The 19,176-nt window shown below is 44.0% G+C and overlaps 1 protein-coding gene across 1 annotated transcript; it reads left to right on the top strand.

The window, feature by feature from the left end:
* Positions 1-313: 313 nt before the first annotated feature.
* Positions 314-19,168, top strand: B3GAT2 (beta-1,3-glucuronyltransferase 2). The gene is made up of 4 exons (XM_041477443.1): positions 314-854; positions 11,912-12,056; positions 18,505-18,653; positions 18,733-19,168. The coding sequence occupies exons 1-4, from the start codon at positions 315-317 to the stop codon at positions 18,817-18,819; spliced, it is 921 nt and encodes a 306-aa protein (XP_041333377.1). The 5' UTR covers position 314; the 3' UTR covers positions 18,820-19,168.
* The last annotated feature ends 8 nt before the right edge of the window (positions 19,169-19,176 follow it).

The following is a 19,176-nucleotide window of genomic DNA, read 5'->3' as shown; positions in this document are numbered from 1 at the left end:
GCCCGCCCTCCCCTCCGCCCCCGCGCACCGCCAGAGCCGCCCGGGGAAGCGGAGGAGAAGGAGCGTCTCCCCAGAGCCCCCCGCCGAGCCCCGGTCCGGCGATGCCGAGGGCGAAGCGGGAGGAGGAAGAGGAGGAGGAGGAAGGGCGGCCGCTCGCGGAATAGAGGAGCGGCGGGAGCGGGGCCGGCAGCTGCCCCGAGGGGCTGCCGCAAGCACCGCGGGGCTCCCCGTCCCACCCCGCCGGCGGCCCCCGCGCCCACGGGAGGGAGGGAGGGAGCGCCCGGCGCCCGCGGCGGGAGGGCGCCGGGGGCAGCATGAAGTCCCTGCTCTTCAGCCGCTTCCTGCTGCTGCTGCCCTGGGTGCTCATCGTCATCATCGTGCTGGACATCGACAGCAGCCGGGCGCCGCTGCCCGCGCTGTCCCCCCGCGGCGGGGCGGAGGGCGGTAGCGGCGGGGCGCGGCCGCCCGCCCCGCGACGGCGGCCCGAGGCCGCGCTGCCCACCATCTATGCCATCACGCCCACCTACAGCCGCCCGGTGCAGAAGGCCGAGCTCACCCGCCTGGCCAACACCTTCCGGCAGGTGTCGCGGCTCCACTGGATCCTGGTGGAGGACGCGGCGGCGCGCAGCGAGCTGGTGACCCGCTTCGTGGCGGGCGCCGGGCTGCCCTGCACGCACCTGCACGTCCCCACGCCGCGCCGCTACAAGCGCCCGGGGCTGCCCCGCGCCACCGAGCAGCGCAACGCCGGCCTGGCCTGGCTGCGGCAGCGGCACCAGCACCTGCCGCCCCCGCAGCCCGGGGTGCTCTTCTTCGCCGACGATGACAACACCTACAGCCTGGAGCTGTTCCAGGAGGTGCGTGCGGGACAGGGGGTTGCGCTCGGCCGCCACGCTCCACCGCTCCCCGCAGCCGCCCGCCGCGTCCCCATCCCCGCTCCCCGCCTCTCCCCGCCTCCCCCTGGCTCCTGCCGTTCCCCCTCCTCAGGCTCCCGCGCCGAGCTGTTCCCATCCCCGCTTTGAGGCGAACTCGGTGTCCCTTAACCAAAGACTCCGGGCACGGGGGAGTCGAGCCCTCTCCCCGCCCGAAGAGCTTGAAGTGCCCGTGCCTCACCCGGGCTCCCCGGGGCTGCCTCTGTGTGACCACCGCTCTCATGATTTTAACTTTCTTGTCCGTCCTCTCCATACTCCCCCAACTTTTTACTGCTGTTTTCTCACTTTGCTGCCGAGCGAGGCAAGTTTAAGGTTTATATAAGGGATCCTGTGTTTTTGTCAAAACTGGGTTGAAAAGTGCTCCTTGGTTTATTTTTTTCATGCTGCATCCCTCTCCCTGTAGGGCAAACTCACATCAGGACTCGCCATCCTTCAGTTTTTACCTTGGCGCTAATGAATTAAGCCAGAGCCGGCTTCTTCACGTGGAGTTGCCTTTCTGAAGCCTTTCGCTCTTAAGAGCAGCAAATCGCTTGTGTAACGACTGGACGCCCTTTCAGGAGTCTCTTTTGTGAAGGAACCTGTTTTTGTCTTCATTGCCTCCCCTTGGTGAAGGGCTTTGTTTCATTTTGCTGGGAACTGGCAAACGCTCGGGGCAGAGGGTATCCAGCTTGCTTTCTGGGCTCCCCCTGGCAGGAAGGAGGGTGTTTAATAAGTGGACATAAAACAGTAGAAGAAAGGTCTTCTGTGACAGCTAGGAGAGTAACCTTGGCGGGGAAGTGAGGGAGGGAAGCAGGAAAGTAAGTTGGCAGCAGAGGACTTGAGGCGTGCTGCGGTCTGTGCGTGGTGCCGGGGGACAGAGCCGTGGTTCGGGGTGAGCCCCCTCCCCTGCCGCTGGCTGCCGAGCTGCGCCTTCCTCGTGTGATCCACAGTGAGCTAAAGTGAACGTGATGCACAGAGATGCGGAGCGCATGCAATCCCGTCGGGAAAGCTGGTTTAGAAATGCTTAGGTTCGCTTGTGTTTAGGTTCATAATGCATCCCTTTCCATTTCCAGTGTGTGGGCAGGTGCAGGCATCCCCATTCAACAGGGATGCCCTACTTCTTTTGCCCACTTGGCATTCAGCATTGAAGCTGCTAATTTCAGGACCTTTGCCTCGAGGCTAAACCTTTGTTGCAATTGATTTTTTTAAAAATTCTCATAGCTGTGCTCAGTGCAATATAATGCAGAGTAATTTCACATTCCCATCTTTGATGTTATGGGAATGCTCACGTGTATTTGTAGAAATAAGGTTAATTTGACTGAATCTTAGGGAGTCTGTTAATAGAAACAGAAAATACACTTTGGCACAATGAGAAATGTGAGACAAAAGATATTTGGCAAATATCGACTGTTTGTTTGGGATTTTTTTTTGTTGTTGAGTACCAAAGTTAGGGACAAGCTGAAGGAACAGTATTAGCTGGCGTTCCTCTTGATTGCTCCATAGCTATTGAAAAGGAGTCTGGTCACATTTATTCTTTTAAAATTTCTATCATTATTCTACTAGTTGCTGTGAATTATGAAACAGAAAGGTACAAATTACCTCTCTAATTTTCTAGGAAATGCAGGAAAATGAAGGGATAAAGCTGTCTGAAGGGTTAACCTTGAGAATTGCAAGCACAACAGGCAACCTGTGTTTCCTCTTGCTAACAAGGATTGTAACCTCCAGCATGAACCTCTGCAACCCTAAGGCTTCCCTTTCCCCTGCGCTGAGCTGCTGGGAAAGAGCTGTTTGTTCTGAGCCTGGTGTTCCCAGGCAGACACACATGCATGAATGAGTTTTCCCTGAGAAATGGGGAGCTGGGAACGCTCAGTTACAGGAGCAGAGAAGGAGCTTTTGCTTCAGCTGCCGCTGTGAGTTCCTGTGACTGTTTTGGGGTCACTGAGGGGCTGCTGGCAGGGTCTCTGGGAGGCCCTGGTGTAACTCGGGGAATGCCTTGCCGACCTGGCAAAGTCCACTGGCAGGCTTTGCCAACGGGATGCGCCTTTACGTGTGGGAGGTTACATTTAGAGTGAGCCAGGAGCCTGATTTTGCAGTCGAGGCACTGCTGGAGGGCTGGTTGCTTCTTGACTCGATAAAAGAAAATCTATGTATTCATGGATTCTGGCTTGACAGCCCTGTGGTAAATCCTGATCTCCCCTTCAGGAATTGATTGATTTATGAACGTAAATTATACTTGTCTTCTCCAAGCATGAAGAGAACAGCTTCAGAATGCATTGTTTGCAGATGAAATCTGATAGTAATTGCTGTTATAAAAATGGTGGTAACTATACCTGAGAGGGAGTTTTTTCAGTTTGTTGCCCTGCCAGGAACAATCCTCCAGACCAGCAGTTGCTTTCCCTAAGGAGGTCTGATAAACTGTAGTCTGCTCGCTAGGAGGGAGTAGTTTAAATGTAGACGAGACAGGAGCCCTGAACTCTCATCCAAGCAGCATCCTGTGCTGGCTGTGTCACTTCCAGCAGGTCACTGCTGGACACAGGGCTGTGCAGCCCCCGGTGCCAGCAGCACTGCGGGCAGCTGTGCACATTGCAGGGCTGCCCTCTTTGTGATGGCTTGCTGCTGAGCCAAAGCTGGCTCCAGGGCAGCAGTGGGGCCTTAGGGAGATGGGAAGCAAGGCTGGTGAGGACTGAAAAGCCAGCGTGAGAGGAACATTTGAGTTAGGAAAATGTTTTGCTCAGAGGTCAAACAAGCAGGACTGCGGAGCAGAAGGCGAGCAAGGGAACTGCACATTGTCAAGGACTGGGGTTTAAGGAAGCTCTTTTGCTGTGGGTTTCCCTGGTGTCCTTACAGGAGATGGAGCTTTTTAACAAAGCAAGATCAGCAAAGGCTTTCCTGTGAGCTGTAGTGCATAAACCATGAGGCCACGATCAAAAAGGAACATGCTTTGACATGGAATGCCATGGGATACTTCTGAGAGCTTTTGATGAAGAAATTCTAATCTCTGCCCAAAGTGCTTCTGCCTGGTGCTTACAGGAATGAGTACTTTATATTTGATGTGGAGTGAGCTGGGCCCAGTAGGCCTAAGCTAAGGGTGTTTAAATGGAAATCAGTAAAAAAACCCCAGCTTACAGTAGTCTGGAAAATGTCACCTTCTGTAGTAAATCTGGAACCCTTGGCTGCTGTTTATAATTATCTTTTTTCCTAAGACCTATGATGGCATGTGGGTGGATAGGCCAGTTTTTGACTGGTGAAACTATATCCTCAAAATTGAACTGGGCAAGGTCTAAACTAGTCAGTTTTAGTTGTCCTTTCTAGAATAAGGTGGAGAGCCTGGTTTGTCCTTCTGCTGCTACAGCATTGGGTCAGTTTAGCATTTCGTTAGGAAAGGTTCACCTTCCATGGAAAGCCTGCAGGGAAGGAACCAACCTGTTCAGTGTTTGTGAAATTCTTTAGAGTACTAAAAGGGATGCAGCAATGATGAAGAAATATTTCCAGGAGTAGAGGCGTGGCTTTTAAGTTATTCCCAACTCTTTCTGCTGGAGAGTGTAGTGGTGGTCAAGTGAAAAATCATGCTTTTACTTTAATGCCTGTGGTTGTGGCATATTGTATTTTGTCATTTATTATTTTGGGATTGAAACCTCAGAAACAATTTATGTATTTTCTGTTCAGGTAGATCTGTTCATTTGGATGTTTTCTTGTGCATCTCTCCATCAAAAACAAGTCTGCTTTCTGAAAATCCTGTTATGTTAAAAGTCAGCCTGCATTCATAAAAAAGCCACTGAGAGGCCTGAAATTCCAACTGTTATATTTAAGATGTTTTACAAATGTTTCTACATGACTCACCATAGCTTCTATTTTTTACCACACGCTGTTCATTTTGGAGTGATTCTTATAGTTTCTGGTGCATTTGTGCTTCATCTTATTCCTGAATGCAAGTTATTGTAATATTGTGACTGATGCCTAGCAACTGCTGATTTCACATTTTAAACTTCTAGAGGAAAAAAACCTTAGATAATTCTGGCATTCCACCTTCACAGAGAGATTTTGAAAACAGGATTAACCTAAGCACTGGAAACTGAAGATAGACAGCTGAGTTCCACTTCCCTTAACTCTTCACAGAATTCCTGTGTTTCTATGTCTCAGGCATTTTCTCTGCATTTTCCATATGTTGAGTAGCTGGCCAAAGGCCATCACTTCCATGGTCCATGTTTGGATATGTGTGCAAATTGGAGGAATTAGTGTTGGAGATCCACTGTGCTGTTGATTGTGCAGTCTGCCCTGAACCTTCCAAGGTGAGGGGTGGGCAGCATGAGGAGTACAAGAAGAGGAGTAAAGGTCTTCAGTATCTGTCTGAAATGAGCTTGCTGCATTCAAAAACACATTGAGTTTTAGAGATTCCTGTCTAGGTTATTTCTGACACTTTTGCTTGTGTTTTGTTCAGACACCTAAACTGAGGTATATTTGAAATTAAAATGCTCATATCTAAAGCCATTCCCTGCCACCCCCACCCTCCTGGTCATCAAGGGCCAGAAGTTCTTGGCAGTGTTTGCTGGGTGCCCAGAGCAGGCAAGTGTGGCACGTTCCACTGTCTTGTCTGAGTGCAAGGAGAGGATGTGCAGCTGGGTCTCCTTAGAGAAATCCACACTCTAAGGTGTGATGTGGATACAGCCTTGCAGTGTGGAATTCAGAGTAGATCACAGCCCTAATTGTTATTTCTAAGGGGTAAAGAAACCCGACCCAAACTTCAGCAGCTCAGCAGTTATTTTAGTCCTATTGCCCACTGAGCTGTGGACCAGAATTCAGTTTGCTGTAGCTGTTGCCTGTACAAGAGTGCCCTGAATGTGATGGTAGAGTTGAAGCTGGAAAGGAGGTATGAGAGGACAGAGCTCATCCTGCTCTCCCCAAACTGAGGTACTCTTTACAGGTAGCTCAAGATTCAAAGAGCCACAGATTCAGACTGAAAGAATTTTTTTGTGTCCCTGCCCTTCCCTCTCAAAAGGTGTATATGAAGGTGGCAGATATTCTAATGGATTTTAACAGCCATTTCAGTAGCCTAAAAAAATAATTCCTTGTTATTAAAAATAGAACAGAAATACTTGCAGGCATTGCATGTCACACAGGCTTCAGTTTTCCTGTGATCATCTTTATAAAATATTTTGAGGAGAACTGAAAAAACTGCATTACAGAAGAGGTGAATATTTACTATTTATTCCAGCTTTGACTAGGGAAGAGTTAGTGTTCCTTCAATAACACTTACATAACTGTCCTAATTTTTATACACTGTATTAAGCTAACTTCTGTGTATTTTTTAATGGATATATTTGTGCAAAAGATTTAAAAGTAGTATAAGTGAATCTCTTTCTCTTTGAAAACGTGAAAATCTTTTGTTGTATCTCTTGGAGCTGGTTGGAAAAATCAGATTTTTATAATAGTCTTAAAAATAACATTCAGTAGTCTAGGCAGAATTAAATATTAGCTGGCAGTCATTAGTTATTTTTTTCAGAATAAAAAGTGATCCAAATATGAGTTAGCAGTGCATTAAATACCTTTCTAGTATATAAATGATTTAGGAGTACATGACAGATTTTAAATGCACACTGACATTTTTCTTCCACATAGACATGTAATACCTATGCTAAAGAGGCTGGATTAGAAAAGACTGGCAGAGAATGAAATAGCTTAAAAATGAGAGGAAACGGTGACAAAAAGAAGAAAAAAGGGCTATTTGAAACAGGTTTTTGCTTGGTTACAAAGTACCAAGTACTCTCTGTTTCTGCACTGGCAGCAGCAGTTTTACCTGTGAAACTGATACTGTCGCTGTGAAATTAATTACACGGGGTCAGCAGCCCTTCAGAGGGGCCGTGAACACAACCCAGTGGAATGACAGGGAGGAGAATGAGGCAACCAGTAAATAGAAGGGCCCAGAAGTAAAATGAGTAGCAAATGTTTTGGAAGTTGTCCCAGTCCACAGAAATTGGCTGCAAACTGCTTTAGTTAAATTTGGTACAGTTTTCTTCTGCAGGGAAGCAATATTGACATTTGTGCCCAAAGATGCTGGTATAATTTAGAAATATTAGTCATGTACCTTATATATAAAATGTTGCTGGAGAAAAGAGGGAGTTAAACTATCCTCCCTCTGCAATGTAGATTGTGTACAAAAGAGCAGAGGAGGTTTAAAGCAGATGCTTGGAAAAAAGGCTTTCTAGCAGGGAGGATGGTGAAGCAGATCACCTGTGAGAGCTGCAGAGGGGGCTGCATCAAGGATTGACAATTTTTTGATTTGTAGATCCCTTCTACAAATGTTCCCACGGAGAATACCTTTCACAGTCAAATTTGCCAACAACAAACTTGCCTTTTGGAGTTGCTAACCCCTAAGCATTGCAGTCCCTGAACCACAAAAGCCTCTGGCACAGGTTTTCTGTGCCTGGGTACCTCCTTTGAAATGATGGTAAATGGGGCCAGGAGCTCTGTCCAAAGCCTCAGTAAACAGGCACAGCATCAGGCTGAGCTGTTTGGCTGAGCCGTAGGGCTCTCACATAAGTTTGGAATGAAGAAGAATTTGTCTTTAAATGGCCTATGAGTAGTGCAGAGAACTGTGTGAGAACTGACAGGGAACCTGGCTGTGCTTATGCTTTCACCCATAACATTTTGTCCTGAGGAATTGTTGTAGTGAAGGAGCTCTAGATCCTGTCTTTGGTAGGAATGAATTGGAATTTTGCATAGAAATCTGCTGGAGTATCACTGGGATGAGCAGGGGTGTGGGGTAGGATGGTGAGCATGGATGTGAAGCTGTAGCCTGACCAGGACAGATCACAAATCACACAGGGGTTGAAATGACAGGCGGAAAAAGCTTACGAGGCGTGGCAGCAGGTTTGCCCTTGCGGAGGGCTTTGAATCCCAAACAGAAACACATTGACATCATGCTGCAGAAACAGCAGGATTGCTGTTCCAGTCTGGAAGCATTTTCACTGTAGGAAGTACAGCCATGCTTCCTTTTCTCTGTCATTTGCCTTCATTCCCCTTGGGCTTTTATATTTTGTTACTGGCTTGGTATCTTCCCTATCCATCAGTCCAGCACATCCCATTAAGCAGCTTTTCTTGATTGACTAATGAGATGCTAAATTTAGCAATGCTTTTATCACTGTCTTTTATTGCTCAGCTCCATTTCCTGCATTTCATTGCTATTCTTCAGTGATTATTCTGCTTTTATTGTATTTACTGTTGTATGCCCACCACCTCACTGGCATTTATTTGGTCAGTCGTTACTCATCTCTCCTGTCATTTCCTTGCCCACTCCTTCCCAGTTCTCTTCCCCCTCCTACTTCATTCAGGTTTGCTCTACCATCTTCCCCACCCAGTACATCACTCTCCTTCTATGCCCAAGACCCCCTTTCAAAAAGTAAATGGAGGACAAAAGCACTTCTACCTTAAGAGAGCTGTCCAAGCCAGGCAGGATGAATCCTGCCAGTGGGCTCCCATCTCTGCTCGTTAACCACAGAAGTCTAACTAGGACAGAGCAGATGCTTGACTTGCAGAGAGTGAAGTGTAAGTAAGATGAATACCATTCATGTAAGCTACCAGGACTTTAAATGCTGAGTGTTAACACAGCTTGTGCTACTGCTGTCATTACAATGACAGATAGAACAGTCATTTAGGAAGCTGTTTGTAAGTCCTAGGATTTTTGGCAGTTGTTTAACCCACGGCACTGAAGTTATTCAGATTTAACACATTTTTGAATCACTTTTTTGTGTCCTGATGATTAGCAGCATAAAATTCCAGGTGGAAGCTGGGCTTTTAATCCAAATAATAGCTTTTTCCCCATCATACATAAATACAGCCTTCACATATCAGTATGTTAACTGCAGTAATGCTATTCTCAGAAGATTAAAAGAAATATTCCTACTTTCATCTGCCTAGCATATCCCAAGGCTGTGAGGTATTTCAGAATTAGCATAAGAACTGGTCTAGATGTGCTCTTTCAGTTTTACTTAAAGGAATTGCTGTATTTTTGACACCTGCTTATTTCATTCTTCAAAAACATAACCTGTAAGAATAAAGTCACACAAGGACAGAAGTAGGAACTCTGTAAGGGGTAACTTGCATCTGACATGTGGTGGTTTTACTGACATAACTCATAGACAGGGATTGACCCCAGATTATTAGTTCAAAACTTCTTGGGTCATTTAATGCTGGTTTTACGAGGTCAGTGAGATACTCTCCACTGGCAAGGTTTTCCAAAACACTGTGTATCACAGAGTATTAATGTAAATCCATCTGGTTCTGCCAGCGTAGATGCTGAGGCCGCTATTGACCCAATTCAGAAGTGCTGTGTAACCTGGCTCATTTTGCAGTACAGCTGCCCGAACCTTTACTGTGCACACAGGCAGGGCACGGGTGCACTGTGCCCTGGCCACTCTCTTGCAGTCAGAGTATGCCTGCCCTTGTCTTCTGGCATTTTGAGTTTAGGTACAGACAGTGGGCACAGGATGGCCAAAGTACTGCAATTCTGAACAATAATAATTTGTTCAGGCATCCACACCCTCCAGGAAGTATTAATGGCACCATGTGTGTTTATCCTGTGGTATTCACTGGTGTAGCACAGTTGGGTGAATGTAGCTTGATGGTGCTGTGTAGACATGCCCAACAGGATGATTCCTTGTGTCCATGTCTGGTATGTTCGGATGTTAACATAAACATGCTGTTAGCAACATAAGCAAAAGAGACATGTCATTAAAACCAGGGCTAAAAGATCTTCATGAGAAGGTTTAGCTAATGTCCACACCCAAATAGCTAATTGCTAACTTTGCATTTCCTACAGGGAGGAGTGGGAGAGATTGGAAACTTAAACTTAAGCAGGGAGAACAGTTACAGGTAAATACATTTATCAACAACCTTAGAAAGATTCATGGCAGCCTCTCACTGGCAATTAAGCAGGCAGTGGCTTGGAGACACTCTTTACCACAAGAATTCCCTATATTGCCAGCTGAATACATACCCTGCTCTTATGCACTATGGGCTGCAGCTACTGAGTGAGGTGTTCCAGCTTGCTGCAACAGTTATTAGGGTGGAAGAGAGGAATTTTTGATAAACAAATTTGAAGATACACAAATAATTGGAGGGAGAGAAGGTGCATGTCTCTCTTCTGTGTGTGCCTGCATTTTTGTGGATTTTTAGATATGTATTTTATACTTTATGTGAAAGTTCTAACTGCTAATGCTTCTAGCTTAGAAATGTGAACCACGCTGACGTGATGTCTTTGTTTTTTTCTGGTGTGACTCCTGTGAGTCTTGATGATATGCATGATAAATCTTTCACCTTGGCGGAGAGAGAGGAAAGTGTTTAATATTTAACCAAGGTTGTCTTTTACTTCAGCATCCATCGATAGGGGACTGCAGTTACAAATATGTAAAACTGTGTTTGTTTTTGCTGAGAAGAGTGCTTGGATGGAAAAAGGGATAACCTTTCCCAAAGGAATAAGTTTCAATTACAACAAAAGACAAGATTTTTTTTTAGAATAGATGAAATGAAGCCACATTACACTGAAGGAGTTTAATACTCATTTAAATAGAACCACATTTAAAGCACAGTGTTAAAACAGTGGCTTTTGAACCAGTGTGGTTAAGTTATGCAAGTCGCTGTGTCAGTGCACTCGCTTGCTCAAGTTCTCACGCCAGACCGGCTGATTTTCCCATGGGGAGCAGTGTGTCAAGGTTTGTGTTTTCTCCTGTTTATGGAGAAAACGGAGCACTGAACCAGCTACCTGAAGTCACTGAATCAGACTCATAATCTTTACAGTTAGAAAAGACCTCCAAGATGGAGTCCAGCCTTTGCCTGAATACCACATCAATTAAACCATAGCACTAAGTGCCATATCCAGTTTATTGAACACTTCCAGGGATGGTCACATCATCACTTCTCTGGGCAGCCCATTCCAGTGCCCGACAACCCTTCCAGTGAAGAATTTTTTTCCTGATGCCAACCTGAACCTTCTCTTGCACAGCCTGAGGCTTTTCCTGATTTTACCAGGGAGAAGAGGCTGACCCCCAGCTGGCTGCACCCTGCTTTCAGACAGCTGTAGAGTGATAAGGTCCCCGCCGAGCCTGCTTTCCTCCAGGCAAGCACCCCCAGCTCCCTCAGATGCTCCTTATAGGATTCACTTTCTAGACCCTTCCCCAGGTTTGCTGCCCTTCTCTGGACATGCCCCAGCGCTTCAATGCCCTTCCTGAAGTGACTCCAAGTCATGGACACTTCTTGCTACAGTCATTTTTTCATACCTATGGCTTCTTCTATGCTAGATAAGGATCACACTTCCAGTTTTGCATCTAGTTAATTATCATCACTGGGAAAAACTGTTGCTGGTGATAATAAGCATCCTGCCTGGCCTGCTTTTTGTCCTTCTCAGAAATTTAGCAGAGCTTTTAAAGGGAAAATACAGAAGTTAAAAAGACAGCCTTAGCAATCTTTTTTCATGAATCCTTAACAGATCTGAGCTGTACCTCAGGTCTGCTGCAAGTAGGAAAGAGTTGTGTGTCATAATTTCCTCTATTCAATGCATTTTTAACAAGTCCCAAACTAATTGTACTTGTCCTAGTGAAGAGTGTATTAATCATTATTGTTCTATTTTCTCTCACTGGGTCTCTACAGTATCTCAGCTACAGACATAAGCCCACTGGCAGAATGCTGCAGTCTTGCAGATAAAAAAGATCTACTATGCCTTTGAAAACCCAAACAAACAAGAACAAAACCCCCTGTTTTTTTCACAGCTTTAAAAACTCTTGTTATAAAAGATACCATGAATAGGGTATTTAAAGTAGAATTGAGATGCCTATGGCCTAGAGAGCTGGAGATTTCACAGAAAATGAGTGGGCACACACAGCCCTTGGGCCGCAGTGTGTAAGCTAGAATTGCTTTTGAATTCCTGGTCTCGATGATTGATGTGGGTTTGCAGCAGCAGTGCCAGGAAAGCCGCAGGGAGCCGGCAGTGACGCTGTGCCTGCCTCTTGCAGATGCGGACGACGCGCAAGGTGTCCGTGTGGCCCGTGGGGCTGGTGGGAGGCCGGCGCTACGAGCGGCCGGTGGTGGAGAACGGCAAAGTGGTCGGCTGGTACACGGGCTGGAGAGCTGACAGGCCCTTCGCTATCGACATGGCAGGTGAGGCTCACTTGTGACACACAAATGTTTCCATTTCTTCATTTAAGCAGCTTCTTAAACTTCTGAAGTGCTGGCAGAGTGTGCAGCCCTTTGGCACTAACTATCCTGGAAGTCTAAGCTTGTACATCTTGTCTAATTAATTTGCTGCTTGGTGGGATCTGAACTTACTTTAATTTGTTTTTATTTTTATGTGACAACTTGGCTTTTATGTTGTATGAATTGTCTGTCTGAAACAAGTTAATTGTAAATTAATTCATCCTAGCAATTCTTGCAAGGAGTCCCTGCCTGTCATTTTGTCATCAATCTAAACCAGGCAGCATAAATGCAGACCTTCTTAGACCTCATGTTGTAAAACGCTACTTTATCATGAAATTATTCATGTTGCATTGGTTATTTGGAATGACAGTGATAACTGTAGATAGATATAGTTTGAAACACTGGGCTTAGGGGAAAAATCACTGACAGCTGTTGCCTGGTAGATGAAGGCAAAAAAGCTTCAAAATGAATCTAATCAATCATCTGCAGTGAAGTTTGCACACCACACAGCTCTGTCTTGCTGGCAGTCCATGCTTAGACAATCTTTTGTATACATTCACAACTGCCACATGAATCACCACTGTGCACAGGTCCAATTTCTGATACAGCAGAAGCTGGTTTCCCAGTAAATGACATGGTATTTGCACTTAGACATCTTCTGTACTCAGGAGGGAAAGGCAGGAATACAAGGGCAAGAATAGGGTAGAAATAGCCACTTTTTGGTGGTTTTTTTTTTTTTTAAATCCTGATACCCCAATGTTCTGAGAGAGGGAAAAGGTCAGTGTACAGTTTTTTCTCATCTTAACAGAGTACTGTTATATTAATTTAAATTATTGATAAAAATATGTACAGTATTTACAGCCCAACTGGTTTAAAAGAGTAAATAAAAGAGGACTAATGGTTCCTATCACCTCAAAGACAAAAAGGTTATCCCTGAACCTTTTTCTGCAATTCTAGTGAATTTTTCTGCACTGTAGAGGCATTTCAAGTCAATAGCATGATCTGGCATAAAAATAAGTATTTGGGTGTTCACATAAAGGCATTCCTCAGGGGTGAAGCAGGTATTCAATGCCCAAAACCATGCAGTGCTTCAGGGACTGCAGCTGTGCAGCTGAACAGTCCCTGTGGATTTGCAGATACATATTGATACTGGACTCCAGAAGGGATTCCTGATGGCACTACAAAGGCGAGAGCGTGCTCCATAATTCATCAGCAGCAGGCAGAAAGCCATTACACATTGGCCAAGGGACTCTAACCCAGACATGAAGATACACATGGAAAGTTCTTAAGTTGTTTACCTTGCAAATGCTGGCTAAATCACTGGTATGAGGGAAAAGCAGGTCCATTAGGAGCATTCCCTGCTTGTACTTTGACCAAAGTCATGTAAGGGAGGGTCATATAGACAAAAAAACCCCCCAAAACTTACAGGAAGTTATTGCACAACCAGAAACAAAGAGTTAAGATTTTGCAACAGAACTTTTATTCGTCTTCAAAAAATACTGAAGAAACTTAATTTCATTTTTAATTTTAGCAAGGAGAGAAATGGATGCAGTGTAGACTGCTAAAAAATGATGTGAAATTTGCATCTTCATCTTCCCCTCAGGAATACAGTGTCAGGGCACAAACAGAACAGAACTGCAAGTCCAGAACTCCATAGGTGTCTGAGCAGGTGCAGGCTACAGGATGCATTCAACACACAATTTCCTACCCTTGCCCTTCTCTCCTGACTTCCCAACACACCTCCAGGGACTTGCTACCAAACCTAAGTCCAGGCTGGACAGACCATTGTTGGCATTTTTCCATAAACAAGGAACTTAGGTTATACCAAATGCTGCACATAAGGAAGATCAAGGATCTCTGTTAAAATACTGCCATGCAAACAGGATAGGTGCATACAGTAATACTGATATGGAGATGCATCAGCTGCCTACAGTTAATCTTCTGTGCTCGTGTCCAAATGCACTGGTAAGGAGGCTCCCTTTGGTTTAGTGAACAAACTTTCACAGTGATTATCAAAAGAATTTGACCATGAGGCTGGGTATGAACAGTCTTAAAAGGTTTGGCATCACCAATTTAACTTGTGGGTGTTCAGAAGAAGCACATCCTTGACTTTAAGCAAATAAAATTCTTATTCTAGACAGCAAAATACAAGGCTAAATTCAGGGCCTGCTGATTTCATTGGGCTCAGCTCAATGACCCTAGCTGGCCAACCTCCTCAGATTCTTCGAAACACACTTGCTCATGGCAATCACATTAGGTCAGTTCATTAAACATTGGTTATTTATTTTGAGAAATTTGTGGCTGACAGTGCTATTCTCCAATGCTAAACTGGATTCAGAAAGCAAAGTAGCTGTTTCCTGTGTTGCTTCTTGCCTGGCAACCAACACACCACACAAATTATTTCTGGTATTTCCAAAATTCTGCTTCAGTTTTTAATTGAGGTGGGTTCTAGAGTTTGACAGACTTGCTTACCCTTGGGGAAGAAAAGTGAGAGAGAAGGTGGAAAGGAAAAACTGTGTTACTTAGTATGGATCTGAATTCAAGTCTTCTATATTAAATGTTGTTTTACTTCTGGCCTGTTCCTTACTGCCAGATTTTGGATCAGTCAAGAAAAAAGTCAGATTGTGATTCTCCTAATGTGAACATTGTTCAAGAAGGCAGATGCTTGCTTTGCATTAGCATTCCAGGAGCTACTTCAGTCACAGAGATTAATATGTGACTGTAAATCAGTGGGCCAGCAGATTTTGGACTTTGGGTCCAGAGCTCATCCACTGTGCCCTAGGCACCTCTGCTAGGACCTGAGCAACCACCTTTTCCATTGTATTTTCTTAAAATTTTGCTATAGTCATGAGATCTTCAGTACATCTCATATTTCTTAGGATTCCCTGAGCAAAATGCCAGTCTATTCATGACACTGCAAACCATGGCATATTTTGACTGAAATAGCTACTGCTGGAAGTCACAAACAAAAAAATTTTAAGTGGTATGGCAGCCAGCACTCAAAACTCCCCACCAAAACCAAAATAAAACACCAATCTTCCTTCCCATCCAAGGATAAATACTGTTTCAAACATTGGGCTTATAATCAAGTGCCTCTTTCATGGTGAATTAATGTCAGCAGATGCCTTTGATCCTAACTACAAAACCTCCTGGTTAGACATTTCTGCCTTACTGCAAGCCAAAAAGTACACCACAGGGAGAACAGAACTTGAAAGCTGCAGAGCCCAAGCCAAAGGTGGAATCTTGATCTATGTGGAAACCAGGACATCTGTTCCAACATCAGCACAGAGCATTAGCATTTATACACTTGATAAACACTCAAGATTCCAGCTTGCCTTTAGCTACTATCCTACCTAGAACATCCAGGAAGCAATGGCATTAACCATGGCAACAAAATTTTTAAACCCTGGCTCAAGTTGAACTGGATGAAGAAAAATAGTTCTGCCTTTTAACAGAAGCCATTGGTCTAACACAAGTCAAGGTGTGAATTAACAGAAACAGCTTACACTGAAAGAAGAACAGATGTAGTATCTGCTATGTCTCCCAGGTATCATGTCCTCCAACAAATTAATACCTATCTAGGTGGCTCTTCAGCCAATTAGATTTAATTTATAACCTTGCATTAAACACCAAAAAAACCCCTAAACACCTCTTCACACTCCCTCTATGAAATTGTCGTGTGGCATTTCATGTGAAGTTAAGCCCAGTATGACCTTGCCGGAATAATGATTAAGTAAAATAACTGTATGCATGTAAGCACTCTTCAGTTATGCTACAATGGAGACAGTAATCCAAGATAAATCCCTGTTTAGTGATAGATTTCAAAACAACACTGTCTTTTCATCTATTAGCCCAGGATCATTATCTACTGAGAGAAATAATTAGTGCCAGACTGGTTAAAACTTGAGCTGTCTCTTTTATTTCTGACACCAAACACCAAAATGACACATATGATTAAGTCAAAGTTATCACTAGAAAGTGGTTTTCTCTCAAATCCATCTTACAAAATGTCATAGATGTGAAAATAAAGCCATTATAAAGCAGAGCTGAAGAACTAGAGAGCCAGGAGATAAGTCTCCTTGAATTATTTCATCTCTTTAAGATGCTGCTTTTTGGGGTTTTTTCGGATTCTTTTAACAAACAAAGACTGAATGGACCCTGACCAAGGAAACAAACCTCAGGCCAGTCAGTGCAGAGTAGCCCACATTCTTGCCACCTGCAACACTCACTTTATAATTTAACTTTTACTTGATGGCACCAATAGTTTTCAGAGCATCCTCAAATGACAATTTGCAATAGCATGGTAGCAAGGGCACGTGTCACGTGCAGGGGCCACAGCCCACTTGAACATCTGTGTGTAGGAGAAATCCAACCTCAGAACTCAATACTCAATGCAATTTTCTCAACAGAGGAGCAAGCCTTGCAACAAGAGAAATTATGAGAAATTAATGTATGGATAAGTATAGGCTATGGGTCCAGGGAGCCACACTGCCACTGCAAAGATAAACAGCAGAAATCTGCGTTTCTTCTGCTCAGAGTGAGATTATTTCTGTGCACTAAAATCTAGGACACTAATTGTGGTGTTTACTTCATTTTCTACTTTATGCATGGGCAGCTTGAATCTTAAATATATTTACAAAGAAAGAGCAGCTCACACAGCTGATCAGGGTTCCAAAAATGCCTTCCCATGCAAAAGAACTTATTTTTTTGGTGCCCAAAATTATTAAAGCCCAGTTGCATCCAAAATTTATAGTTTGTTTTATGTGAGGAAAAAAGGCCAACAAAACCTTACCAAAACCACTAAAGTGAAGCAGACCATTTTGTTCATCAGGACTAAGTCTCTGCTCCCCTTTCAAGGTGCAGCAAGCTGGCTGTACATACTGTCTGCAGCTGAGGGAGTTTAAACTCTCACCCTCAGCTCTTCCCAAATGATTAAATTTGGCTACCAAGAGCCCACCTTGTGCTCCCTCATGGCCAGGCTAGAAGGAGTGAGAAGCAAGGTGTGGGTAAGCCCTGTCCATGCAGACACCTATTCTGTACCCCAGGCAGGACAGGATGTATAAAGATACATCAAAGATAAGTGTATAAATGTTTTCTGTGTGCATCAGTGAACTGGGACCTGTTTACACCCAAGCCATAGAGTTCAGGGTTCAAATTCTTACTGAAAACAAAAGAAACTTCCTGGTGTCTTCTTCCTACAAGCAAGACCATGATGAAGTGGTTTCAGTGTGCCTTTCTTTACATGTGATACAGTAATTACCTCCTTACATTTTCCTCTTCAAAAGGCTCCTGTAAAAGTCAGAGATACTTTCAAGGAAAATACAGCAGCAAGATATTTCTACTAAAAGAGCGTTACATTAAGCTATAGAAAGTTATACTCAATTTTAAACTGATAAAATTTTAATAGTGGCCTTGGAATTAAATGCTCTTAGACTTTTCCAGAACTGATGTCAAAACTGTTACTATTTGTGTCATAAAGGGACAGCTGGAACCACTCTGAACTGATGAAGAAAGGATTTCTTTGGTAGGCTTGGCAATCACACAAAAGGAGTTAGTTACAAATGTAATTTTCCTTTAAAGTCTATCAGTCAAGTTTTTGAGTCATAGTTAAAGAAGCATACATATGACTGAGCACTGCTGAAGGAAAATTGGAGAGTTCTGTAAAATAATGACAAATTAGAGATTCATGGGAGCTTCTTCACAGAGAGTGAGTTTGTTCAAACCAGTGATTTCTCAGTTTGCAGTCTCCCTTCAAGGAACCTGATGCATGTCAGTAGAAAAAAGCATTTCAGAGAGGTGTGTACACTGAATAAATCCTTTGAGCTGTGCTGTGCTAGGCTCAGACCAGCTGAGACTGCCTGGCAGACTTCTGGTGCTGAAGTCATTCCCAAGGCAGAGCATTAGTAGGACTTGTCTTTCCTCAACAAGGCTGTTAAAAATCTGCAGGCTAAAGCTATCTAAATATCACAGTTGTAACATGTTTTAACCTTTCTTCTCGGCTCTCATCTTGAAGTGTAGAACGGTTTGTACAGTATAAATTTCATACATTTTATTTTATTTATAACAGAGTTTTATTTCTTAATTAAAAGTAGAAAGGAAGAATAACCCAAGATTTTAGCAATACCTGACTTTTCAGACAAGAAAGCATGTATTATCTACATGATGGGAAATTAAGATTTAACATGTTGAAGGAGTGCAACTAAAAAAATCTCATAGTACATTAAGGGCAAATCAAAACAAAACAATACAATGTAGGATGTACAACCCTACCAAATACTGTCTATTCACATAATCAAATTTACACACTTAAAAAAAAAAAACCATGGGAGATTTCTAGGCATAAGTATAACTGCAAAAAATGTACAGCCTAAAGGTTTCTCTCAACCTTTTTTCCTGTCTTCCTCTCTCCAAGGATTTGCTGTGAGTCTTCAAGTGATCCTGTCGCATCCCAAAGCCGTATTCAAGCGTCGTGGTTCTCAACCAGGAATGCAAGAATCTGATTTTCTGAAACAGATAACAACAGTGGAAGAACTGGAGCCAAAAGCAAACAACTGCACAAAGGTACCGATTGCCACACTTCGTGAAAAGCCTTCGTGTCATCTCCGTAGATGACTTTACTGACACCCACGGTATTTTCTAGGTTCTTGTGTGGCACACCCGAACAGAGAAAGTGAATCTAGCTAACGAGCCAAAGTACCACCTGGACACAGTCAACATTGAGGTATGACAATGAGGGGGGGACAGTCCCACGCAAGAGCAGGACAGTGGACGCACCAGCGCGTGTTCCGGTTCGGACAGCTAAAGTCATCAGCTTCTGCCTGAGACCTGACAGACTGCTGTGGAAACAAAAGGAAGCTTTCAGAGACTCTAATAAGCAAATCAAGTGGGTGTGCTTTGTTCTAACTTGTCTGCATGCATTTCTGAGCTCTCAGCTTAATAAACTGACACTTTGTTTTAACGCTGTTTCCACATAGATAAACATGGCTGCAATGGAGTATTTTCAAAATCATTATTTATGTATATATTTTTTGTATTTATCCAGCTTAATGGTGCAATTATAAACTGATTTTAACTCACAAACTGT

This window comes from Pyrgilauda ruficollis, unplaced genomic scaffold, assembly GCF_017590135.1.
Source record: "Pyrgilauda ruficollis isolate IOZ18807 unplaced genomic scaffold, ASM1759013v1 scaffold40, whole genome shotgun sequence".
NCBI lineage: Eukaryota > Metazoa > Chordata > Aves > Passeriformes > Passeridae > Pyrgilauda > Pyrgilauda ruficollis.
The sequence above is the reverse complement of the archived record's forward strand: the minus strand, read 5'-3'. Positions and strand labels throughout refer to the sequence as shown.

Coding starts and splice junctions, on each gene's coding strand:
- B3GAT2 (XM_041477443.1), top strand. CDS start 315: ATGAAGTCCCTGCTCTTCAGCCGCTTCCTGCTGCTGCTGCCCTGGGTG. Junction 12,057..18,504: donor CTTCGCTATCGACATGGCAG/GTGAGGCTCACT, acceptor CCTCTCTCCAAG/GATTTGCTGTGAGTCTTCAA. Junction 18,654..18,732: donor AAGCAAACAACTGCACAAAG/GTACCGATTGCC, acceptor GGTATTTTCTAG/GTTCTTGTGTGGCACACCCG.